Source organism: Coturnix japonica, chromosome 27 (genome assembly GCF_001577835.2).
Source record: "Coturnix japonica isolate 7356 chromosome 27, Coturnix japonica 2.1, whole genome shotgun sequence".
NCBI classification, from domain to species: domain Eukaryota; kingdom Metazoa; phylum Chordata; class Aves; order Galliformes; family Phasianidae; genus Coturnix; species Coturnix japonica.
The window spans coordinates 3,683,251-3,709,017 of NC_029542.1; the positions used below are offsets into that span (position 1 = coordinate 3,683,251).

At 53.5% G+C, this 25,767-nt stretch overlaps 1 protein-coding gene across 3 annotated transcripts in view; it reads left to right on the forward strand.

The window, feature by feature from the left end:
- The first annotated feature begins 1,172 nt into the window (after positions 1 to 1,172).
- Positions 1,173 to 25,767, forward strand: part of MLLT6 (MLLT6, PHD finger containing) — a 32,719-nt gene continuing 8,124 nt past the window's right edge. The window contains exons 1-12 of one of the 3 annotated variants that reach the window (XM_015885719.2): positions 1,173 to 1,311; positions 3,760 to 3,839; positions 6,911 to 6,965; positions 7,681 to 7,790; positions 8,186 to 8,289; positions 8,779 to 8,872; positions 9,261 to 9,368; positions 14,654 to 14,752; positions 19,604 to 19,778; positions 20,556 to 21,140; positions 22,502 to 22,686; positions 23,576 to 23,693. In XM_015885719.2, coding sequence (XP_015741205.1) covers positions 1,203 to 1,311; positions 3,760 to 3,839; positions 6,911 to 6,965; positions 7,681 to 7,790; positions 8,186 to 8,289; positions 8,779 to 8,872; positions 9,261 to 9,368; positions 14,654 to 14,752; positions 19,604 to 19,778; positions 20,556 to 21,140; positions 22,502 to 22,686; positions 23,576 to 23,693 — 1,822 coding nt within the window. In that variant the 5' untranslated portion in view covers positions 1,173 to 1,202. Of the gene's footprint in view, positions 1,312 to 1,822; positions 3,422 to 3,759; positions 3,840 to 6,910; positions 6,966 to 7,680; positions 7,791 to 8,185; positions 8,290 to 8,778; positions 8,873 to 9,260; positions 9,369 to 14,653; positions 14,753 to 19,603; positions 19,779 to 20,555; positions 21,141 to 22,501; positions 22,687 to 23,575; positions 23,694 to 25,767 lie in introns of those variants that run through there. The other 2 variants (XM_015885720.2, XM_015885721.2) reach the window with 2 other exon arrangements.

Below are 25,767 nucleotides of genomic sequence, written 5' to 3' on the forward strand. Positions count from 1 at the left end.
CTCTATGTCTTTCAGTGGCTCCGGGTGCAGCTATACCTGCTGGAACCACTCATTGTGATCCTTCAGATCCTTCAGGCTCCCTCTGGGCCTCTTCCTTAAGGCTCAGTTATTGATATGCTCAGTTTTTCCCCTTTCCCCCCCAACCTGCTGGGGGTGATGTGTCCGATCTAAAGGCTGTTTGTTCCTCATGGCACACCCCGGTGGGACCCGCAGGTACAACCCCACGGAGCATCCCTCGCTTTGCTCTCGTTTCTTTTTATTGCTTTCCATCTGATTTCTGACATTCTTCCTGCTGGGGTATAAACCTACAGAAAGGATGTTTTATATGGTAAGAAATCACAACCAAACAGGTGCCAACGGGTTAAACCCCATCGGGAGGAGCCTCGGGAACCAGGACAGGCGGTGGCGCTCGAGGAGCCCCAATCTGTCAAAGAGGAATTGCGGAGATAATAGGATTTGGGGAACGATCCGGAGCGATCCATGGTGACCGGGGCGGGCGTTCACCCATCGGGTTGCACACATTGCGTTCGGATTCCTGCTCGATATTGCTCGGAAGGAGGAGGGAGATGGATGGGGAGGGGGATGTAAAAATAGAAAGAAATGAGCGTAAAGCGGCCGGAGGGGGATTAAATAAACGCACAAACAAAACAATAAAAAGCAAACGGGGAAAATCCAGCCGAACCCAACACAACAGCCCCACGCGGATGAGTGTGTGTGTGTGTGTGTGCGTGGGGGGGGGAATCCACGCGGAAACTCGCCCGACCCACTCAAGCTGCGATTCGTGAACCTTAGATTTTACCGGAGCAGCCATGATTGCTGGATGGGGGGCGGGAGGGGAAAAAAAAGGGGAGGGGGGGGGCCTCGTGTGTACGTGTGTGTGTGTGCGTGTGTACGTGTGTGTGCGCGTCCCTGCGTTGTTGCATGGGCGAGGGGAGAGCGTGCGGGGTGCGGGCGGGTGCGGGGCGGGGGCGCACCGCCCTCGGGCCCCCCCCCCTCCCCGGGCCAGCCCGGAGCACCGCCCGGCTCCGCACCGCCGCGACGCCACCACGGGGGGCCGGGCACCCCTCGCCCCCGGCGGGGCGGCCGTGTGAAAGGAGGCGGCGGACGGGGAGGGGAGCGGGGAGGAGGAGTGTGTGCGTAGAGGGAGGAGGAGGAGGAGGAGAAGGGGGGGGGGGGGGGGGGAAGGAAACCCTCATGGAAGTATGAAGGAGATGGTGGGAGGCTGCTGTGTCTGTTCTGATGAGCGGGGTTGGGCGGAGAACCCGCTGGTGTACTGCGATGGACACGGCTGCAATGTGGCGGTGCACCAAGGTAGGAGCGCGGCCCCGCATCGCGATCGCGGGGCACAGCGGAATAGAGGTGGGGTGGGGGGGGTTGCGGGGGCCGCCGCCTCCCCCGCCGGGAGCCCCGGAGGCCGGGGGGGGGGGGGGGGGGGGGGGGGGGTGCTTTGTTTTCACCCCATTGTTCCAAATAACGGTGTTGCCGACGGGCCGTCTCCACCGCGGAGCCTCGCGGGGGGAGCTGGACCGACCGTCAGCTGCGCCCCGGGTTTGGGTGCGGGGGGGGCCCGCACAGTGCGGGGCTCTACGCGGTACCGGGAGCCGACAGCCGCCGCCGGCCGCTTCCTGGTGCGGTGGGGGGGGGGAGGTCGGGCATCGCGGCATGGAGGGGGGTTAAGACCCTCCGCCCCCGCCGCTCCGTGCCCCGCTGCCGCGCATGGCCCCGTGTAACCCCGCGGGGGCGGCCGCGGGCCCGGCAGCCGCCGCCTCCTCCGAGGGCAGGGAGGAAGCGGCCCTTCTCCTCCCCGAGATAAGCGCGATTTGCATTTTAAATGACTCGGAGCACGCCCCTAACACACGCGATGGGACCGGAAAGTTTGTCGTCCGCTCATCTCCCAGGAAATAGAGACGTGCGCTCGTCTGTGCGTCTTTAAAGCCAACAGAGAGGAGCAGCGATCGACCCGGCTGGTTTGTTTTGAACAGCACCGAGGTTTCTGGTCTCATCTGGCGTGTCCGTGTTGCCGTCTGTTATTATCCCATCCATCTCCCCGTGTATCTCAACCCCTTCTTGAGCGGCTTGTCCGGCCGTACGAGCCGCCTCCCGTATTCAGGCGCTGCTCTGGGGGTCCGCAGGTGGAGCTTTCTTCTTCTTTTTCCCTTGCTTGGTGCTTCTGTGCTGAGAGCAGGTGATGGGAGAGGGGGGTGAAGGAGGAAGTGAAGCTGGCCGGGCTTGCTCTGCTCCATGCCTCCTTGTTGGGTCTCTCTGGAAGGATGTTTGGCTTTTGAATGTTGGCGGCTCTTCCATTCTTCCCATCTCTCATCGAACTGCATGTAAAGGAATGGTTTCATTCACTGATGTTTATTGGAGGGGGGTAAAGGACATTGATGTCCTCCCGCTCGTTGCCAAGGTTCATCTGGACGCTTTGATTTGGTGGCAAGAATGGTTTCTAATTGTGGCACTTAAGGGTGCGTGCTTCTGGGCCCCATGGCCGTGGAGATGGATGTGTTGGCTGCGAACAGCAGCCGGGTTGTGTTGCTTTAGTAGAGCTGGAACATGATGGAGAACAGTGCTGGTGTGGTTGGAAAGCACAGCTGTGTAGTGGGGAGCAGAGCAGCGTGTCGTGGCTGCTCAGTTTGCCCCCATGCACAGCAGCAGTGCGGTGTTTTGATGGGCTTCAGGTTCCTAAAGAACAAATTCAAGGCCTTTAACAAACACTGGAAATGAAGAAGAACGTTTGCAGATGACGTTTTCAGCTCTGCCTTCTTGACAGCCTGCTTTCCTTCTTGTTTTCTTCCCTGTTTTCCTGTTGGAAGCAGCGGGCACAGAAGCTCACGCTGGCTCCAGCTGAGTGCTTGCTGTTGGCCCTGAGCCTGTTGCTAAAGATGGACCCTCAGCAGGCTCCTCTGTCGTTGCTTTCCTTGTTAGTTTCTATTTCCCTGTGTCTGTGCCTTGGCTCATCTTGCAGTCGTCTCTCTCAGCTGAACTCCACCATTGCGTTCGTTTTCCTGGCTGGAAAGTGGAATAAAAGACATTAGAGAGATGGAGAAGAGCCTATTGCAGGTCGTGGCTGTTCCTTTCCCTGGGGACAGCTCCGGATTGCTTCCAGCAGGATATTTTCAGATGCTTTGTCCAACCTCGTTTCAAATGTCTCGAGTGGCCGGGATTCCATTCCGACTGCCAGCTCACATCTGAAAGTGGAATACAGGAGATAGAATTCACTCTTTCCTGGGTGAATTCCCCCACCTGGATGCACACGGCTGTATTTTTTACCCCTATCTTTAGCAGCTCTGTTGCTATAAACCCACCTGTGCGGTACTCGGCTTCACCAAAGCTCCCTTAAGGACTCAACAGAGAGCATCAGTGGGCAGACAGAGGGAGAAGGGGGTGGACTTCAAGCAACACAGCCCTATGGGACAAGGAGGTGAATGTTAGAGGTGTGGGAGCTGCAATGTGCAGAGGGAAACCACTGAGACAATCCATAGGGGTGTGGAAAGCAAGAGGGATGCCTGGTGCAGCTGGGTGAGCAAGCAGTTTTGTTAGGGGATGGAGTTAACACATGGTCTGTTCCTGGCATGGTCCTGCAATACCTGAATTTGATGCTCAGCTCATTCCCTTCATGATGCTGAGATGGTATTTTACCAAAGGGGAAGAGGATGCTGCTTGGGTGTAACTCTTAGTTCTGTTACCTGCTTCTGATCAATGAGACATGAGTTGGTCCGTATATAGATGGTCAAATGAATGTTTCTGCTTCCCTTGCAGCTTGTTATGGGATCGTCCAGGTTCCTACTGGGCCGTGGTTCTGTCGGAAATGTGAATCTCAAGAGAGAGCCGCCAGGGTGGTGAGTACAGAGCCCATATGTTCCTATAGGGAGCAGGCTGGGACAGGGCCCTTCATGCCACTGCCCTGAGCGAAGGATCCCAGCTCTGCCCATACCCTGCAGTGTAACTTTAAGCACAGCATTCACCCCTCACCTTCCCAAGAGACCAGTTCTCTTTCCAAATCTTCCCCTTTGTTTCTTATTTGTGCAACAGGAGGGATTATATCAGAGGGTTCTTTAAATGAGAGCGTTGCTAAAGCAGCTTGTAAGCAAGCCTATAGTGAGTTTGCATCCGGAGACCTCAGACATCATGGTGTGCTTGTAAAAGGCTGCAGCTCTTCTGTGCAGCTCCTCAGGGTGTTTTGCAGTGCTGGAGTGTTGTCATCACCTGAGATACTGCTGCATGGGCTGCCATTCCTATCCCACTTGCACAAAGAGTTTGTTGCATAGAGGAAGGAAAGGCCAGGATGCTGGACCAGGGCTTTGTTTGTGCCTGTGTAGCAACTGAACCACATGGAACACCTCGCAAATGTTCTCGATTAATCCTGGTGAGGCAGGAGAAGTGGAACCCATCAGACCAGGAGTGCCCCTGAGGTCTGTCTGCAGGGCAGTTATTCATATGGGCTGGGAGGTTAAAGCACAGCAGCTCCTTGCAGTGCCTGCCTATGTGAGCCCTAATCAGATAGGGCTGCTGCTGCTGAGAGCCAGGGTGTGGATCTGTCAGCTGTAGTGGAGATGTTGCCTCTGCTCTGCCCTAAATCCGAGATGCTTCCCTTCCTTCTAAGTGGGTTTAGATTAAACCGTGGCCTTTCTCAAATGCAGAAGAGCTCAGCTGGGATGGTCAGCACCGGAGGATGCTCACGCTGCCTTCTGAGCTAATTCAGCTCATTTTTGGTTGAAGCCAATGGAGAGGATCTCTGCAGATTTATGCTCCATCCCAGCTGGGCTTTGCTGACTGCAGGACAGAAGTGTAATCTGCTCCACAGATGGGCGAAGAACTTGGCAAGGATGGGCGGATGGGGGAAGTAGGTATCTGTGCCATGCATCCTGCATCGCACTAACTCATCCCTCATTGGAAGTGGGAGTGTAAACAAGACCAGACTTTCAGACCTGAGCTCTCCTCCCTTTGTGAGAGGCTGCTTTTATGTGCCCGGCAGTAAAGAGGATCAAATGTGTCTCTGAGCAGCTTTACATCCTGCAGGGTCGTTTCAGAGCAGAGAAAGGAATTTGGGTTTCCTGAATCTCTTTCCCCCGGCTCCCAGGCAAAGAGAAGCCCTCCAGTGGAACAACAATGCAACCCACAGTAGTGCAGAGGTGCACAGCTCCTCACCTGCACTCATTACAAGCACTTTCCTCTTGTGCTTCAGGCACTTGCAAAAGCCTCCAAGGTATCAAGCAAACCAAAGCATCAGGGTGGTTGCTCATTCAGCTCCCCCTCATTGAAAGGGGTTGGGCACTTTATGGTGGGCTTCAGTCAGACCCTTCCATCGTGCAGCATTCAGCCCTGCTGCTCTGATAAGCAGTGATAAAATTCCTTCCCAAGCAGATCTGGGGGGTAACTTCCTATTTAAATCCTTCCACCTTTCCAGCCATAGCAACAGATGGGGTAAATGAATGAAAAGAAAACCTTCTTTGATGTAGTGTGATCAGAGTAAGGGAAATGAGTCAGGCAGGTTGTGTGCTTTAGAGGGGCTCCATCTCGTCTTTGGTTTTGGAAGGAGCTCAGCACCCTGTCCCTGGGTCCATAACCCTGGGGGGGGTGGGTAGGGGATCAGGAGCTCCAACATTGGTTTTAATCGACCAACTCTGCTTTTTTCCCAAAGAATTAAAGTAAACCCCCCCCCCCCGAAGGCTGCACAGGTTGAGTGAAAGGAGGAGGAAGTGTTTAATCCCTGCCTGCATCCCGGCTCAGATGTGCGGGTCCCTAAAGGATGCGGCGGATGCTTTGTGCTTACCGTAAGCAGCTCAAGCCCATCCACTTTGTAATCAAATTGTCTGGCGAGCCCGGTGAGCTGCGATGGCCAGAGGGCACTCATGTGAGGGATCATGTGAAGGCTTTAGCTGTCATTTAGAGGCAGGGCTATTAAAAGTCTTGTGTGGGGCCGATGGAGCTGTTAACCCCTCTTGTTACAATCAGAGCTTTGCTAATCGCGTGGTGGGAGAGCCGCTTTGATCCGAGGGGTGGAGGGGAGAGCGGAGGGGCCTTTTCAAGTGCAAATTTCTTATTCCAGTGTCTCGGTTCACCCAGTTCTTTTTTTCTGTCTTGGCTTTCCATGCTAATTGTGAGAGCCTCTTCGTCAGTCTGGACCCGAGCAGCAGCAATGTGAGCCTTGTATTCCAAAGCAAAGTTGCAGGGGAAGTGAGGTGGGAGATGGCTTTTGTCCCTTGGTCACTTATCTGTGCACTGAGAGCTGGGATGAGCCTCCCTGCTTGCCCACAGCCCTGCAGTCCCATTGAGTGTCAGTCTGAATGTCAGCAGGAGGAGAACTGAGCTCCATGAGGATGCCCACCTTCATGGAGGGTCTTTGGGGATGGGTGAGGATGCCCATCTCTATGGAAGGTCTTCAGGGATGTATGAGGATGCCCACCTTTGTGGAGGGTCTTTGGGGGTGTGTGAGGATGCCCACATTTTGCTATGGGGCTGGGCTATCCATGGGTCCTATTGCCCAGCTGTTGGAAGTGTTACAACAGCCCCAATCACGAGACTGGCTGGAAAGAAATATATCACAAGAGAAAGAGAAAAGGAAGGAAAGAGGTGAAGATAGATGATGGCTTCTGCTTCTTTGCCTTCTGCTCTCTGAGTCATGGTTTTCAGTTTTACTTCACGACCGCAAGGACCAAAACTTCTCTTTAAAAAGCCCCATGAAAGACAAGAGCTGCCTGTGGCCCTCAGGTTTGGGCTTAAATGTGTCCGTATTACAAAGCCTGACGCAGCTCAGTGTCTTTTTATACCCACACCACACTCAGCCCTCCTTCCACTTCCTCTCCTTGAAAGCAGCCCTGTCTTTCAGAAGCACATTCTAAACCAACCAGCCCTGTATCCCACGGGGGAGGGGGTCAGATTAAACTTGTTGTCTCTGCTTCATTTCAAGAGATGTGAACTGTGTCCCCACAAAGATGGAGCCTTGAAACGGACCGACAACGGAGGTGAGTAGCCCTGTGTTGAGCATTGGGGTCCAAGCAGCTCTCCTGGCTGCAAAACAGTTCTCCTTTTGAGCTGTGTGATTCCGTAACCATAGAGCCCAGTTCTGCTCATCCGAGCGAGTCCACCCTCATTCTAACCAATGTCTGTCAGTGCAGTCAGCGTGGATCAGCCCCCAAAGGCTCCTGACCTTCAGGCTTTCTCAGTTCTGTCCTGCCCAGATGGAATTTCAGCTTGTACATCTGATTTGGGAAGCGTCTTGGTGGCTTCAGATTGTAACCTCGCTTGGCTTGGTGAAAAAGAGCCTTCTTCAGCCACTGATAGCAGCCAATAAAGGGAGCTTTGTTTCCACTGGCACAGGGCTGCACGTCAGGCTTGCCCCCATCAGCATCACTTACTGCTGGGATGCTGTCCCTGGGTTTGGGGAGATCTACAGCACTGGGTTATGAGTCTTTGGGGTGCTTTGAAGGGCACTGAGTGCTGCGCAGTGCTTTCCCCCCCAATAAACCTCTGCTTCCTCCTTTGTATCTGCCTGTCTTTCTCCCACAAAGGCTCTGATTCCTAACCAAGTTCCAACAAGCACCGTTTCAAATCTAATATCTAACTCAAGTTGGCTTCCTTCCTATATTCTCTTCCTTCTTTCCCTCTCCTGCCTGTCTGCAGCCCTATCTGAGCAGCGGGCTCAGCACGTTTAGCACTGCTCTGCCTTTGCTTCCCCAGGGTGGGCCCACGTTGTGTGTGCTCTGTACATTCCCGAGGTGCAGTTTGCCAACGTCGCTACAATGGAACCTATTGTGTTGCAGTCCGTCCCACACGACCGCTTCAACAAGGTGAGCCCTCTTTGCTCTCTCCCTGCCCCCAGCATTGCTTATCCTGCCTTGCTTCGTGGCTTCTTTTGGTCCTCCACGTCTCCTATCAAACTTACTTTAACCTCTGGGTACTGAGATCTCGGAACTCACAAAGCAAACCCTTCTTGCAAGTAACATTTGATCCCTTCTTTTCCTCTCCCCCAATGCACAATCCTTCAGCTCCTTCAAGCTGCATGTTTATTGCTCCTTATGTTGATGAGATGCATTCGTTGTTTGGGGCTGAAGGAGGCTGAGAAAGAACCATCCCAGGAGGGAGACGATGTGAGATTTAGCTCCTGAAGGCTTTGCCTCCTGGAGAGCAGCAGGAGCAAAGCAGTCTGCCTCTCTGACAGATTCCTTTTTCCTTTTGTTTGCAGACCTGCTACATCTGTGAGGAGCAGGGAAGGGAGAGCAAAGCAGCCTCTGGTGCTTGCATGGCATGCAACCGGCACGGCTGCCGGCAAGCTTTCCACGTCACCTGGTGAGCTCCATCCACTTTGCATCAGTCCCAGTTTTGCTGTGGCTTTGGGGATGCAGCACACGGTGGTGTGTCCCTACACACCCAAATCCCACCTGTGTATGTAGGGGTATCTCATCCCTGCTCTGTTTTCCCCAGGAAGGTTGAGGTTTCAGCAAAGCCTTCCCCAGTTAGAATGAGGGCTGGGGATTTCCCTAGGACTGTATGGAATCCAAGGAGAGAAGGGATGAGTCATGAGCCAGGAATGTTCCTTTTCCAGCACAGCACATACAAGAGGATCATCTAAATGATATGATGTTAAGGGCTGATATCCTCATGTACCCCTGCAGTCTGAAAGCAGCGTTTGCCCATCAGCAGTAACAGGGGGATTCCCAGCTTGGTGCAGATTCCTTGTGTGCTTTCTCCTTTAAGAAAAGCAAAAGTTGCTCAGCAGTTTGGTAGAAAAGCAATGATTGTTGTTGTTCTCCTCCTTCTGATTGCGTGTATTTGCAGTGCCCAGATGGCCGGGCTCTTGTGTGAGGAGGAAGTCCTGGAAGTTGACAATGTCAAGTATTGTGGCTACTGCAAGTACCACTTCAATAAGATGGTGAGTTTCGGATGTAAGGCATCATCTTCATCCTGCATTTGGCTTCTTTGATCCCACTTGTATGGAAGGAGCAGTCCCAGGATGCCAAAGGGGTGTTTTCTTTTAGAGGGAGGGTGCTGAAGGGCTCTGCTTGGTACAAGGGATGGCAGGAGATAGGGGAGGAAGGCAGGGAGTTAATATGTACCCTGAGCAGGAGGTGTAATAGAACAGCCTGAGTTTCTGCCATAGGACAGGGGGAGAATCCAGAAGAGAATTCAGTCCCTCGTGTTGTGAACCATTCACTTACTGAATGAATTAGTGAAAGCTGGGCCCTATAAAACTGTTCCCTCTCTCTGTTCCTGACCCCCCACCCCTGCTCTCCATGATGCCCCTTCCCCGCTGACCCCAGAAGACCTCACGACACTCTGCAGGCAGCTCTTTCATTGCTGGGAGGAGGAGTCGGTCCACGTCCCCCACCCAGGAGAAGCACCTGTCCCACCACGAAAGGCCAAAGAAGGTGAGATGTGTGCAGAGCAATGAGTCCTAAGGCAGAACAATGGAGGTGAGGAGGGGGATGAGAGCACAGGGAGCATGGCTGGATCCTCAGGTGGGCTCTGCAAAGAGCTTTGTGCTCAGAGATCTGAACCGTGGCTGCATTTCATGATGGGAACCCAGCGAATAGAGGGTGGGGAATGGGAAGCCAGGTTGTGTTTGGATGATAGGGTTGTCCTGGCAGAGCACAGCTTTGCCGTCTCTGTATTATGGCATGTGGATGTTGTGCTGTGGGTTCCATCTACATGGCTGATCCCTGGGAGTACTTTGAGCTGTGATCTTAAACACAAGAGCCTGATAAACTGGGGGTCATTGCTCTCAGTTCCCAGATCCCAACTTTTAGGGGACTGATGGTTAAACTACGCTTTGGCCAGCAGCTTAATTACCAACAGCAGCATCACTTACTATCCCATAGGCAGTGCTTTGTGCCACCCGCTTCAAGTCTACTCCTGAAAGCAACTTACATTTGCTAAGCAAGCTTTTAGAAGAGCACTGCGTGCCAGATCTGATGAGAGCCAGCGTTGTTTGTTTAACTGTGCTGGTTAAGGTGTACTCATCAAAACTGCTGCAAGGTTACAGGCCGTGTTAACAGCACGCCGGGGTTCATCATTAACCAACTGAGCCACGTGATGAAGGTTTGTATTTCAAGGAGAAACAGCAGTGAGCACAGAGGGCAGAATCCCAGCAGAGCTCTGCCTTTCTCCCTTTGCACCCCAAAACAGGGGTGTAGAATCTGCAGTGGAAATAACATTGGGAAGAGGGGGGAAGAAATGCATTCAGTGCCGTCAGTTTTTAATCCTGCATGGGCCAGGCTGTGGTTTTTGCTTGGGAAAACCCAGAATGATTCCAACAAATGACCTCTGCCTGGTTTATTCTTTGCTGTGGGCAAAAGCCAAATTACACCGTGGTGATGTGGTGACCTGATGGAAATAGCAGTGTGAGTTTTCTAAGCCCTGCCCTCAACGTGGGGCTGCCTGCTTGTTTTCATGTGTGTGCTCTCCCCTTGTTTGCAGTAGGCGTCCTCAGCATGAATAAGTGATGCTGAGTGGGTAATCATGGTGACCCACATCCAGCAGCAGCCCCATGTCATGCTGGTGGGTTATGTGGCCGGAGCCTGGTGGATCCCAGCCCAGCTTTCAGAAGCAATGTGGCCATGGTGAATGCCTGCTGGCACCCTGCTGGCAGGCTCAGCTGAGAGCCCATAAGCTGTGTGGGCAGGAAAGCCGTCTCCCTCTTTATTTACAGAGGTTATCCTTTAATATCCAGCTTGAAATGCTGCCCACCGTGCCCATGAGGTGCTTGGGAAGCTTGCCCAAACCTACCTGATAATGTGTGCAAACAAGGCAAGCCTCACTTCCCAGGTCTGCACGTACCCGGTGACATCAAGTCAGTTTCCCACTGGCGACGAGGCTCAAACATATTGGGAGTGTTTACTCCTCGTGTGTGTGTGTGTGTGCTCAGCTGCTGGGAGGGGAGGAAGAAGGAGAAAGAGCATCTGTGCATGGGTTGGGAGGTTGGCACTGCTCTGGAACGTGCTATTTTTAGGCAGGAGCAATCCGGGGAGGGTTGGTGGGAGGGCAGGGTTGGGTGATGGGCTGGGATGGGAACTGACAGTGCAAAGCTGGGGGCTGGCAGAGCTTTGTGTTTGCACAGCTCTGTGCTGGGTGTAGGCTGGAGGGTCCATTGGGCAGCGCTGCTTGCTGGCTTGGAAAGCAGGTCAGCGCCAGGGGGAAGCAAAAGCAGGAGGGCTGGGGCTTTATTTATAGCTTCCTGGTGTTGCTTGGCACTGTTATTGGCCTCTGGGCTCCTTCAGAAGCATGCAGAGTCCATCTTGCTGCTGTGGGTGCATTGAGGCCCTAGTGGGGATGGGGGAACTTGGTGCAGTGTGGGGGCAGAATCTTCTGCATCCCCATGAGGAGGGCAGGCAGCACAGAGTGGGGCTGCAGTGGCAGAGCAGCAGGGCTGGGGGTTCTAAGGGTGCTTGGAATGGGCAGGGAAAGGGGGATGGAGGGAGGCAGCATGGGCATGCAGTGCCCAAATAGGGGCTGAACCCAAACTGGGGCTTCCTGCAGAGTTTGGGAGTACATTATATGGCAGGTCGTTGTGCTGCTGCAGAACAGCTTTGTCCTGAGCCTGTCCACCTATATGGCTGTCAGGTCCCATCCTGCAGAGCTGAAGGCAAAACTGAATGCTCATAGAACAGTGTGTGAGCTCTGGGCTGCAGGTGCTCTGCATGGCATTCAGTGCCTCCTCCCAGGGCTGTGCCAGGCGTTAGAAAATAGATCCCCATTGATTTCCTTGGGGTTGGTAGTGCCATGCGTGTGCTCTGCCCTGTGGGAGCCTATGCAGGGTTTGTTTAAAAGGAGAAAGAAAGAAAGGATGAAAACAATAGCTCAACACCAAGAGACCGGCCGGATGACGCACAGGGGTTGAATGAAGTGCAGATGTTCTGTCACCTATATTGTCTGCTGGAAATGCATAGAAAAATCAATTCCTGTGCCCTATGGAGTGTAGTTTGTCCCACCAGGAGTGGATGGGAGCACAGAGATGCTTTTCCCAGTCCTGAACTTCAGTCTGCTCTCATCTAGCAGAGGAGCCTTGTTTGATATAGCATCCTTGTCTGCTTTCTGGGGCCTTTTGTGATGCAGGTGGGGGGATGTAGGAGGGGGTTTGGTGCCCCTCTGCCCGGTGCCTTCCTCCTCACTGCCGCTGCCATGGCTGCAGCTTAGAGCTGGGTCTCCTCCTCCTCCTCCTCCTCCTACTCTGGGCAGGGAGTTCAGAGAGCCTGGGAAAGAGGGAGGGAGCAGCAAAGCCTGCTTGGCTCTTCCCAGCATCCTGGCTCTGCCCTCCCTCCTTCCCTGCCCAGTCTACTTTTAATGATCCCATTGCCGGTGTCCAGCAGATTAGAAGAGGGGGGCTCTGGGAAGGGGGAGCAGGAGGGACTGTGCACAGCCCTTTTTGGCAGCGAGAGATCCTGTTTTTTTCCTTCTCTGCTGGTTGAGCTCAAAGGGAGACTGTGTGGCTCCCTCCTCCCCAACCAGCCTGGCCTGCTCCGTGCCCCCATGCCAAGCTCCAGATGCTCAGCCTTGCATGGGGAGAACTTGTTTTCCATGACGTTTGTTGTTGGGGGCAGGTTTGTGCTCCCTGCAGCTCGCCCATCATGCCCACCTGATGTAGGGAGCACCCAGCAGATGCAAGGTAGGGCTCAGCTTTGGCTTGTAAAGATGGGATGTGGGCAGCAAGAGGTTTCCTGCACACAGTGCATCCTCTTTTTCTCTTCCTCCTCCTCCTCCCCCTCCCATGGGTTCTGCCTCATGGCACAGCCATGTGGGTCTGGAAGGGTTTGCAGAGGAATGCTCGGGAGATTAAGGTGCTGGGCACATCAGAGCTGGGTGCAAAGCAGGCACTCAAGAAGCAGGGGATGGTGCTGCTGCCCTCCGTTCCTCCTGCCCTCCCTTCTTTGCACCCTGTGGTTCTGGCAGGAAGTATTTGGAGCCTTCCAGTTCCTGAAGAGAACCCACAGCTGCTAAGGGAGGCCTGGGTTGCCTTAATGCATAACAGCATGAAGCCAGGAGGGACCGAGCTTTGTGGGCATCACCATCCTACCAGCACCTGCTGAGCCGTGGCACTAATTACAGTGCCCATTTAACACAGGGCACTGCATTGCTCTGCTCCTCATCGGGCTGCAGCGGCAGAGCACCACGGCCTCTCTCCGTGGGGCAGATCTGCAGTTCATGTGCAGTTGCTCAGCACGTGGAATCAGGGCCAGATCTTCAAAAGAGCTCCGTGCCCAGCATTTCTTATATGGGAGAACGTGATGGTTTATTCAAGCATCTGAATGGGAACTGAGGCGTTCCAGAAATCTGGTCCCTATTGTGCAGGCAGGGCTCTTGCTGAATATGTACATATGGATGCACTCCTACAGAGAAGCAGAGCACTGCTCAGTTGGCTGTTGCAGACTGAACCAGCAGCGAGTGGAGCTTGTTCAGCCAGGAGACAGGCAGCATTTTGGAGCTGGAGGATGTGAGTTTGGCTGTTACCATCACAGTGACATTGTGGGAGGTTTTATGGCTCGCAGTGGTGACAGCCAGGACATTCCTGCCCTTCCCCACGTGGCTGTGGGTGTGTGTAGGTGTGTAGGTTCGATGTCATAGCCGTGACTTGGCTCTCTCTTGTCCTGTCTTGACTGTGAATGTGAAGTTAAATGATTCCAGCACTGTCTCGCTGGGACTGACAGCATCATTCTGTATATCCCCCCTGTTGCACCATAAAGGCACTCAGGGGTCTGAAAGCAAGGGGATGAGCTCTGTGTTATAAGGAGGTGTGTGGCCCTCACCTTCAATTCTATGGCTCTTGCAGTGTGTTCTGGTTTGAGAGCACCCACCCAGGTGGGATTGGGGTCCCCAGCTCATCAGTCCTGCCATAGTGTGCTGCCAATGGTAGCACCAAGGCTTCTGTCTGCAAGGGGAAGGAATCTCCATCTTCTAGAGAATCCCTACCATGGGACTGCTGTGTTCTGAACACAGTCTTGAGGTGAGGATTCAGCTCCTGGGGTAAAAGAGCTGTGTGAAGGATTGGGACCCTCCTTACAGCCCATTCTCCAGCTGATTGAAGCAGGGTGGGCAGGACTCGGTGTGATCTGAAGGCTCCCCATCTTTCTGGGGTTTGAGTGAGAGAAAGAAACAGGGTGGAGGAATGAATTGGAATAGTCTGGCTGCAGTTAGATGGGCCCAGAGCAGCTGTTCTCTGCTGGGAGGGGAGATGGGGGTGGGCTTCTGGGTCAGCACTGAGCGAGCTCTTTACCTGTGCATGTGTAACTTGTGCTGAGGTCAGGATCCTCCCAATGGCTGCACGGGGTGGATCTGGGAGACCATCCAAGAAGGTAAGAGAGTAAAGGGGCGCAGAGCCCCCGGTTGGGGAAATAGCAAAAGGAAAGCTCAGGTTACTTGAAATCAGGCAGAGCTTGTGAAATCCTTCCCTATCTTCTTAAGCATGAGCTGATTTTGGGGGCTTCTGTCGATATTCTGCGCTCCAGATGTTGGCTGCAGCTGGAGCAGAGATAGCGGGACGCTCCCAGGCAAGGAGATGGGATGTGGGGGAAGGGACATTGGGCTCTTGTGGATGGGTGGGGAAGGAAAGAGGAATATGAATGTATGGTTGTAAATCCACCCCTACACACCCTCCTTTCTTTTCCCTTACAACCGCTGTTCTCAGCATAAGCCTTGCAGTACTCTCTGATTTCTTTTGCAGAGTCGTAAGGACAAAGAAAGACCTAAACAGAAGCACAAAAAAAGGCCAGAATCTCCCACCAGCCTTCCAACACCCACGGTGCCCATCGCTGCAGAAAAGGTACTGAGCCCATAGGGTGAGAGAGGGAGGGGAGGGGGGAAACCACACTGCTAGGAGGTGGGATGGAGGATGAGGAGAGGGGCAGAGAAAGAACTTTTTGTCCATTGCTTGTGATTCCTGATTTGCCACGTTCTCACTCCCTGCACCCACCTCTGGGATTTGGCACAGCAGCTGCCTAGGTGTCTGTCAGCACTGACAGTGCAGTGATGGAGCTGGAAGCGCCCGCCTGTTCTGCAGCAGATGTTCAGATTTAAAGCTCTCGCAGAACAGATAAATATCCATGATTTGGCCTTTCCTGTTGCCATACAGTAAACAGCTCAGGCAGGTAGGCAAGGCTTAGGGGAGGAGCTGTTATGCTTTATTAGTCTGGGGCCATTCTGGGTTAGGATGGAGGAGGATTTGCTGTGTGGGGCCAAGCCTGGAGCAGGGAGGAGATGCAGGATAGGGATGGCACAGTCAGTCTGAAGGGTCCCAGGCTGGGAGATGCAGAGAGCTGCAGTGGGATGGAACAGAGCAATAACTTCTGAGCTTCAGTCACTCCTGGTTTCCCTGTCAAGGAGCTCAGCTCTGGCTTTGGGGAGCAGCAGGTTTACCCAGTTAACAGAGCTGTTGGGAACTGGTGGCCTAAGAAGTCTGTTTTCAAGCTAAACCTGAAATCTAAAACCTGACTCCTGGCCAGCTAAAGTGGTGGCACACAATTACCTACTGTCTCCTCAAAGCCCCGCCAGGCCTTTATAAATAAGGGGGGAAGTCAGCTTTCAACTCTGTAAGCCATAATGCAGGGGATCCTAATGACTGTAGCTGTGCTTGAGTGACTCTACTCTTGTGTACACTCGTGTGAACTCCCAACATGGGAATGGTTCTTCGTGACACCTCTGAGCCCTCCCCATGCCTCTGACATACATCCTTGTGCAGTGTGGATGGCATTGCTCTCAGAGAGGGGCAGATCCTGGGGTTCAGGAGCATCCTCATGAGAGCAGAAGGAAGGAAAATCCCCCAGTGGTGCTCATGGATGGAGCTTGGGGATGCTTTTTGCAGTGGGGTGTGTTGGAAGGGATGGATCTGTGCAAGGTGTAGGCTCTCACTCATGGCCATGCTGGCTGCTTGCAGCTCCTGCAGACTGAAAAGGGAGCATGAGAGAGGCAGAACCCATCCCTCCCCTCTGTGTAATACTCTCTGGCTACATTTCTTTCGAGCTGTTTGATGTGGCCCATCCAAACCTTCCAAAATGCTGCCAGCTCGTTATGCTTTGGAAAAGCTTCTTGGAAAGATGGCATTTGTAGAGAGAGCTCAGGGCAGAAGAGAGTTTCTTGCCAGCAGAGCAGCTCACCAGCAAACCTTGGCTCAACCAGAAACATCCACTTGCTGCTCTCAGGGTCACTCTGTGTAGCTGGGGCTCATTGCTGGCTCTATGGGTTAGCAAGCACACCAAGCAGCACGCTGCAAACCCCACGAGGAGCCATCCTGCCTCTCTCAGTTGCACTTGCAGTAAATCTGCAGGCTTGCAAGCCACCCCAGCTGCCTCCTCCTGCCAGCTGCAGACCTCACGATCACTTGTTGACACACACACACACACATGCTGCGTGTTTGGAGCTGCAACATCTGGCTTTCTCTGGGGTTTGTAATGGAAGCGGCGGATGCTGGGGGCTCCCCGCACCCACGCAGCCATCAGGTGTTGAAGGAGGTTGTTTGTGTGTGTGTGTGTTGGGGGGGGGGATGGTCCTGAGGTTTTGCAGTGTGATTTGAGCTCTGGGGGTCTGCCAGCAGGGCTGGAGCTGCCAGATGTTGGGAACCTCTGCACTGTGCCTCGCTCAGGCAGATCTCCGGTAGCTGGGATGGATGTGGCAGAGGTTGTGCTGGTTCCCCCCTGCTTGTCAAAGCGTGTCTCAGCATCAGATGTTTGCTGAGAGCTTTTCAGCATCCCTCAGCCTGACACGGCTGTGAATCAGGGAGCAAAAAACACAGCCTTCAGCCCATCTCCATCGTGCCTATAAGGAGCACAGCACAGTGCTGGCTGTGGGCAATGATGCTGCAGCTCATCTGAGCACCTCAGCCCAAAGCTCCCAATGGAACTGTTTGACCTCTGCTGAGCAATCTGGTTTGGAAGGGCAGCAGATGCACACAGCCTGTCCGGGTGGCTGCTCCGACACGTCGCATCTCCTTCTTTCAGTGCATTGTTCCTTGTTTGCATCCTCCCTGCTTCTCCTCACCAGTAGTTTAATCCAGGGCAAAGCAGCTCTGCGTTTTCCACGCTGCACAGCCTCCCCCCCCCACCCCCTTCTGCTTTCCGTCAGTGGTTCCCTCTAGGAGCTCGTCCCTCCAATCAGAAAGCAAAGAGATGCTCTTCTGATTTCCCATCAATAAATTAATGAATGAAGAGCAGCTCGGGTGCTGCACAGTGTCACAGAGAGGCCAGCAAACAGGTACAGCCCCATGGGGACAGCGAGCAACGAGGGGGGGGAGGAGGTGCATGCATGCCTGTGCTCTGTGCTATATATGTGGCTCTGCTCTGCTGGCTCAGGGCTGGAGCAGGAGTTCCTCTCCTGTCACCTCCAGCTGGGCCAGCAGCTTTGCCCTGCTGATGTTTTGCTTCAAACAGCTCCTCAAGATGGAACTGCTGCCTCATATTGTAAGGGTGCTCTCGCTTCCTCTGTGTTTCTCTGTTGGTTTTTGGTGTGTTGGGGTTTTATTTCCCTCCCCCCCTTCCCCAAATCTGCTGCATGTGCTCCCCCTGTGTGCACCTGTAACCATTGGTGTTTGTACACATCTGTGCTGGAGGAAAGGTGATGGTGCAGAGGTTGGAGCTTCTGTTTCTATGCAATGCAGGCTTTACTCCAGCCCTGCATCCTCCAGCTGGAGGATCTCCTTCTTTAGGGATGCAGTGGGATGGCAGCCCTTGTTCCTGCTATTAATATTGGCAGTAAGGGAGCAGCCCACTCCCCATTGGGTCACGGCTGTGTTGCACTTGGCAGGTCCATCTGTGTGTCCTGGAGGGCTGCAGTGCCACACTGAGCTCCATAGGGCAAAGCAGGGAGGAAACAAAGATATGGAATTGGGGGGGGAAGTGATTGAGTATGGGTTCAGTTTGGGGGCTCAAGCTCTTGCCCCATGTACAGGCTCTGCATGGTGAGGGGTTCCTGGTGGTACCATGCAGATCCATTTGGCAAATAGTGTGTAGGACCCCTGGTCAAATCCTGCCCCCCTCACCCCCCCCAAATGTGGGGGAGTCCATCAGGGTGGCCTGTGGGTCCAAGCATCCCTGCAGGTGGGTGTCTGCCCTCAGCACTGCCCTCCCAGCCTTTCTCCCCCTCCTTTTTCTTTGTGCTTTTTTCTTTTTTTGGCCTTTAATTTTGCAATTAAGATTTATTTCCCAGCTCAGATTTCCCCCTCCCACCCCACAGTAATTCATGGCTTGCCCTGCACTCCCTTCCTGACGCTCCCCATTTGGAACATGTCCTCTCATGCGGTTTCCCTCTGCCCTTCTGTGGCCTCGTGCACCTTGTGTGAAGCTCCACAGAGGTGAATTTATGGGGTTGGGGGGGGGGGGAGAATGTGGGGCTTTGCCTTTATGCTGAGGCATGAGCTGTCTCATTGCTGTGACTTCCTATAGCCCCCAGACACAGCTCCCCTTTCCCCCACCCGAGGCAGATGTGGAAAGTCAGAAAGATTTTCATGCTCCCTCTGAGATCATAAATCAGGAAGGCTTAATCTCCTACATCCAGGAGTCTGTGATGAGAAAATACAGATTCCCCCCCCTCTCCTCCCCCCACCCTAATTTCCACCACTCCCTTCCTCCTGTCTTTCATATTCCCAGCACATCTGGTGTGTGTTAGGCCGCCAGCTGTTGCATTGTGCAGAGTGATTAAACCACGTGGGAGGAATGGGGAACGATTTCTATCTGGGCATTGGTGAGCGTGGATCACCAGCACTTTTTGCTTTAGCTTCCCCTAAGAAGGGGTCACCTGGAATCAATGCCAGGAAGGTATTGTGCTTCCCTGCATCTTCCTTCTATCCGCTCCCATTACGAAACAAAAGGTGTTTGCACTGATGTGCAGGTGTTGCATTTGAGGCTGCGACCATCATGCTGGAGCAGCCTCTCTAATATCGATTTGCTTGCAGTAATACCTTGCAAGAAGTGATCTTTGCTGCTATTTTGGCTTTGAAGTGATGTGAAGGTGAAGGTGTCACATCCCAGGTTGGCTGCCCAGAGGGATCTGGTTTTCCATTCATTCTATCCCCCCTCCCCATGCTCATCTCTTACTCTTCTCTCTCTCACCCCAAGCTCCTGGATTTCTCAGCATCTGCTTGGCCTCTTCCCCCCCTGCTTCCCCATCTCCTGCAGGCTTACAGAGGGGTTTGGGCAGCATCTGTTGTTAGATGGTCAGATGCTGTGCAAAGCATGTGCTGCAATAGATCTGGAATGGCAGCAGAGGTGGAGGTAGGGGAGAACTCATTGCAACTCCCATCACAGCAGCAGGACAGCCGGGTTCTTCCAGGTGGAGTGACCTGGTGCAGAGAACAGCACACCTGAGATGTGCATTTGAATTGCATCCAGTTTCAGGTTGTGTTTGGACTCAATAACCCTCTGAGCCTGGGTGCCTTGTGCTGTCAGTGCCCTGTTTAATTTCCTGCAGTTAGATGGGATGAGCCTAATCCCTGAGTTATAAAGACTGGTGCCACCAAGGAGCAGCAGAGAGGGATGCTGTTGTTCTCCTGGGGGTAACGTGAGCTGGCCTTTGCTCCGTGGGCAGAGAGAGCAATTACTTCTCTTAAGGGGAAATTGGTAAAAAGAGCCCCTGCTGCGGCCACATCTGGTTCAAGTGAGTCACCTCCGTGTTTGCTGCTTGCCAGGGCTCCAGCAGCCACCATGAGGGGAGCAAAGAGACCTCAGAGGTCGGAAGATCAGAGGTGAAAGGCAAGAAGTCCTCGAGCCATGGCAGCAGCCACAAGGGGAAGAAGACGGGAAGCGGGAAGAGCTCGGCTGGGTTCAGCTCTGCATCTTCCAGCAGCACCTTCCAGCCTGCAGGTAAGGGGTGAAGGAGGAGTGAGGGTGGAGGGGGGGATGGCAGTGATGGTTTGCTTGGGTTCTTGTTGGTATCTCTTTATATCAGTTCACCAGGGTAGCAGTTCAGAGCCCGTGCTTTGGAACTGGGCTGATTACTCTTTAACCCCTTTGAACAGAAGGGGAAAGGTCTCGTTGCCCCTTGCTCTGTGCATGGGGGGAGTTTCTAAGTCTGAGCTCTGCAGCTCTGCTCCTGCGTGTGCCTTCTGTGCTGCAAGGGAAAGCAGATCCAGATGTCTGAGCAGAGGGAGGAGGAAAGGGATGCTTGCTCAGGCAATGTGGGCAGCACCTGCCTCCGCCTCCATAGGTGGGACTATTTGCAGCAGTGCTTTAAGGAGTGCTGGGGGAGAGACCTGATAGCCCCAATCCCCCCGAGCTTCCAGTCAAAACCTACCAGGGCTCCCACCTGCTCAGATTGCTTTTTTTTTTTTGAGCTGTTGCCAGAACTGCTTGCAGGTTTCATCTCCTGGGACCCTGGTTGGGGCTGGAAGAAAGGTGATGGTGCAGGGGAGCAAACACGAGCAGGTTTGGGTGGGCTGAAGCTGCTGCTGTGCAACTCTCATGCTTTCAAGAGGGTATCAGAGCAGCTGGGCAGGGCTGGAAGGTGGCAGTGATGTCTGCCAGCTCGGTAAGCAGCCTGTGACCAAGGAGCTGCCCTCTGACCGTGCTCTCATTGCACTGTGGGCTGAGTTATTGCCACTGCAAGCCTTCCTATGCCTGCTTCCCTGCTTCCTCCCCCAGGCACCTCCTGCAGCTCCTTGCAATGCTCCCAGGATTTCGTGGCATTCCCCAAGTTAGAGCAGGACGACGAGAAGTACCGCAAACCCGTCTCCTCCTCTTCGTCTTCCCATTGCTCCCCGCTGTACGAAGGCCAGAAGGGGGACATCTTCGAGCAGAAGGTGATCTTCTCAGGCTTCGGGTCCATCATGCGCTTTTCCACCTCTGCTGTGAGCCAGCCGAGGGGCCGTGATGCTTCCCCTGTGGACTACAAAGCCTCAAACCCCATCAGTGGCCCTTCTGCACCGGGCAGCATTACCACAAGCAGCAGCCACAAGAGGATGCCATCCCTCAGCATGGAAGAGGGAGAGGTGCTAAAGGAAAAGAAGCACAAAGGCAGCAAGAAAAACAAACACGGGCCTGGAAGGCCAAAAGGGGGCAAAAGCAAAGAGATGTTGGGTGCCCAGCTGGCTGGGTCCACATCCACGTCCTCGTCGCCGTTCTCCGGGGGGTCTCTTGTCAGCTCCAGCATCAGCAACAATTCACGGCCCTTCAGCCACACGGGGAACCTGCCCAGCCTCAGCATGGAGTCCCCACTGCTGAGTTCAGGTATGTTTCACCCCCCAAGGGCTCCAGGTGTGCTCCTCCCAGCCCTGCTCCCTTCAGCATCACGTCTGTCTGGTGCCTGAGCCTGCCTCTGTGCACTGTCCGGTCCCCATCCATCACTGCCAGGAGCTGTTAAAAACCCACCTCCAGTCTTGTGTTTCCATCGTGGTCTTCATCCCCTGGGTCATCTGCATGTTTGTTGGAAATGGGCTCATTTTAAGTGCTGGAAAACCTCAACAAGTCAAAGCTTCTTTTCTAAAGCGATGCAGACAGAGGGATATTCCCAGGCCAAATTGGAGCAACTGCCATCTGACCCCAAATGTGGGATTCTCAGGAGTGGTTCAAGCTTAACCCTTCTTTAAGAAGCAAAACCTTTCATCCTGGTGTGGCCACATAGGGTTCAAGGATGGGTGCACCATTAACACTGCAGAGGGGCTGTCAGCTGCCCCTGGCTTGGGAACCTGAATCCTGAGCCCTGATCTGGCCTGGGAAGGGGTGAAAGTAGTGGGATGTGTGGGCAGGAAGGGGTTAAGGCATCATGCAGGGGAGGGGCATGCAGCTCCAGGCTGAGGTTTGACACTGTTCTGGCAGCAGAACTTGTCATCGGTCTATTGTGGGTTGTTTGCAGATGCTCCAATTTAGGTCAGATTGCAAAGGAGGTTTAAGGGGGGGGGATCTAATTCTGCTGCATGCACCCAGGAGCTGCAGCCCATTTGTCTGCACTGCCTGAGAGTGGAGAGGAACTGCAAGAATCACTGCAGCCTCCTCCACCATCACAACCTGAGGCCAATTTCTTTCTTTGGGTTTTCTTTCTTTGTTTTTTTTCCTCTCCCCCTGGAACAACAAAGGAACGTTTCAGAGAGGAAGAGGCTGCCAGGACCTGCCCTCTCCCTGTTCATTCTCCCATTCTTCTGCAGTGGGATGTTGGCAGAGCCAGTGCTGGGCTGTGCTGCGTGCCTGTGCAGCAGCTCCTCATCCCTCTTCATCCCCCCCCAGACCCATTTCTCTGTCCCTGCACCTCCCCATTCTCTGGGCACAGTGGAAGGGGTCAGGTTAACTCAGCAGCAGTGCTGTCCCTTGGCTGTGGGTCTCCCTTTTGCTACCCACGTGTGGCTTTGGTGAGTCAGTGCTGTGGTTTCGGGGTGCAGCAAGCAAATGAGGGGAGAAGGCTGGAAAGCTGTGACACCTTTACTGTGACAGAATGATCAGAGCTCTGACTACATGCTGGGCCACGAGATGCTGAGGCACACGCTGCATGTGGTCCTTCTGCAGTGCTGCCCTCCCTTGCATAGAAGCAGCACACCCAGGTCTTGCTGTTGGTGGGAACATGCCTCTCTAACACATTTCCTCCCCTCCTATTGCAGGGATCTACACCAGTAACAAGGACCCTATTTCCCATGGGGGTGGAGTGCTCCGGGCTGTGTGCAGCACACCCCTCTCCTCCAGCCTGCTGGCACATCAGGGCACAGCATCCATCCCACCGCTCAACCGCTCTCCTTTCGCAAGCACCATCCCCACCTCCTCCTCCTCCTCCGTCTCCACCACGCAGGTAAGAGCCTGGGGAGCAAGGTGGCTGTTGTTTAGGAGGGCACTGCATTGAGCAGGGCTGGTGTTGTGCGCACGGAGGAGCTGCTTTTTCCCTTCCTTTGCTTATGAAGGGAGCTGCCAGCTTCACCTTCCTTTGGCATCGCTTAAAAGATGCAGACGGAGAGAGCTGCAGGCAGTTTGGCATCACTGCAACAAAGTTCCCTTGTCCGAATTGCTTTAGTCTGGAGGCTACACCATTTTGTTGGGTTTTTATACCTGAAAGATTGCAGAAGTGGCATAACTCTGAGTCTATTATTGCTACAGCTCAGAATATCACTCAATACACACAACAAACCGTGTGTCCAGGGCCCTCTGAGGATGCATGGAACCACTTTGGGGTGAGAGGAATTGCAGCCTGCTGGTACATTGCCCTCCATTGCCTGCACAAGGAGCACAGCTCGGGTGGCAGAGGTGTGTGTTGTGTCCCTGCTGCTCACCACCAGTGCCAACATATCCCTCCAGCATAGGGAGCTCAGTGGGAGGCATCTCAGCTGGGTGGGCTGCACGTGTGCCAGCACACAGAGCCCCATCCTTTGTTGGGAGCTTGGTGGTGAGAGGTGTTTTACAGGGAGGAGAGAGTTAGTTGTACAGCTGCAGTGTTACTCAGCCCGTTCAGACCTCTTGGCTCAGAGATGGGGCTGGGAAGATTTTCAGCTGTCTGCTGGGACTTCCAGGGAGATATTTTTAACTCTCTCTCTCATGACCGAGCTGAGTTCAACAGTCAGGAAGAGAATAATGAAACCTTCTTTTTCCCTCTCGCCTTTTGGAGAAGTAATCTCTCCCTTTCCCTCCCTCCCACCTCTCTCCTTTCTCTCCCTCCCCATCCCCTCCCCCTTCCCATTGCCATGCAGGTGTTCTCGCTGGCAGGTTCCACGTTCAGCCTCCCTTCCTCACATATTTTTGGAAGCCCCCTCACATCTGGGCTGTCCATCAACCCGCTCTTAAATCAGTCGGAAAGCAGCCGGGCAGGTACGTGAATCAGAAGGTATGTGAGTATGGGCTCCTGGAGGGATCTCCCTGGAAGAGTCAAGAGAAACAGCATCCATAGTTATCCATCTATCCCCCCACCCCCCCCTGCTTGCTCCCATCCCACATATGTGCCATACAGGGCCAGGAGAAAGGCTGTCCTTTCCCCCTTGTACTTGTGTTTGCCTTTAGGAAGTATTCCCCCTCCAGCCCTGTATGAACACATGTGCTGCTATGTGATGCGTGTCCCTGGACACGTGCTGAGGAGATACAAGAATGGAAATCTTTCCCTCCTTCCACACCCCAAAGGTTTCCTATTCCCAAAGATTTGGTGCTTTTTTACCGACTAAAGCTTTTCAAACCTGCTGAGAACAGCTCCGAGCTTTTGCTTTTTCCCAATCCTCCAAAGGGCTGTTTCAAACACTCTTCATTTTCATCTTCCAGCCCTGTTTTGAGTCACTTTCTGCTCTTTCCCTTTGGCTTTCTCATGAAATGCAGCAGAATCCGCTGCTTTCCACTTCCAAACACGACCGTGCCAAGCACTGAATTGCTTACAACTGCTCATTTTTTCCCACCGAGGCAAATCCATTTTTCTTGGAAAGCTGCCTGCTTCATAAGCAGGAAACTTGAAGCATCGTAAGGCTTGTTTTTTTTCCAAGCAGAAGCTTTTCAGCCTCCTCTGTGCTTCAGCAAAAGCAGTTTGCAGTGCTTGCTCTCCCCTAGCCCAGAAATGCTGGCAGCTCAACACGTTGGATGCTGAACCCATGGACTAAAAGCTCTGCCCAGCATCACGTGGAGCAACGAGGGCTTGGAATGGCACAGACCTCAATAGGGATCACCCTGAGCTCTCTGGTTAATCCCGCACCGTGTGCCCTTATTTGCCTTAACCAGCGTGCATGCCTGCATGTAAAGCATGAGGGAAACGCGTGTGTTTATGTATGAGCTTTTGGAAGTTGCTCTGTTTGTGTCTCTGTGTTGTGTGGCAGCGTTGTGTCTGCATGGGTGCAATGGGAAGGGAACCACAGTGCTGACAACCAGCAGTGTCAGGGCTGCTGTGCAGGAGCTGTGAGCCAGGAGCGGTCACCTGGAATAAAGAGAAGGGAATGGGATGATTCCAGGAGTTATTCCTCCCCCTCCTTGGCCATCAACGAGAGAGAGGAAAGGAGCGGCTGCCACTTCCCTGGGCTGTTATTTTGGCGAGGTGCTGACAGCAGGAGGAAGCAAATCGGCTTTCAGGAGCAGCCTTGTGGTTCAGGCTCAGCAGCCCAGGTTCAGCTCCAGCCCCTGCGGCTGATGATGGATGAACCAGGCAGGCAAAGCCCTCAGTGCTCAGTTTCCATCTCCAAAATTGCTCTTTTGATCTTTGGGATCCTTCTGATTCCAGCCAACCTTCCGAACATCTCCTGTTGTTTATCACCATTAAGGGTCCTCCATCCCCATCTCCTCTCTGCAGCGGTGACCCGGAGGCCATTAAGCCAAATTCCTTGTGTTGTTTTCTTTTCCAGTGGGATTAATTAACGTGAATTAAACCTCCTTTGCAGCCATTTTCACTTAAAACTGCGACGACTGCTTTAATCCCAAGTCGTTAACAAGGTGGCTGTGAGGCTTTGAGTGTTCCTGCCTTGTCTTTAATACAGCTTACCTTTCCTGGGAGCGTCTGTGTAGACGGATCCCCTGCAGACATAGCTTTCATTGCACTGATATCCGAGTCCTTCACAACTTGAATGTGATGTAGGGAAACAGTTTTATCCTGTCTTACAGATGGAGGAACCAAAAAACCTGTTATCACTGATGCAGGTTGATACCGAAGCGCCTTTGGCAATGCAAAAAGTCTGATTCTTATCTTCCCACTCCCTCAGCTCCTGTCTGGTTCATCCTCCCACTGCTTGTCCTGGATCCTGCCTCACCACGATGACAGCCCAAATGCATTTATCTCCCGTGGCTGTTTTCGAGCCTCCTTTTCAGACTTGTTGCCCTGCAAAGGGCTGTCTCTGTTTGATAACTTGGTTATCTCCCAGACTTCCAGCCAACAGAGGTTGGTGTTGGCCAGGAGCGTGGAGCTTGGTGCTATTTCAGA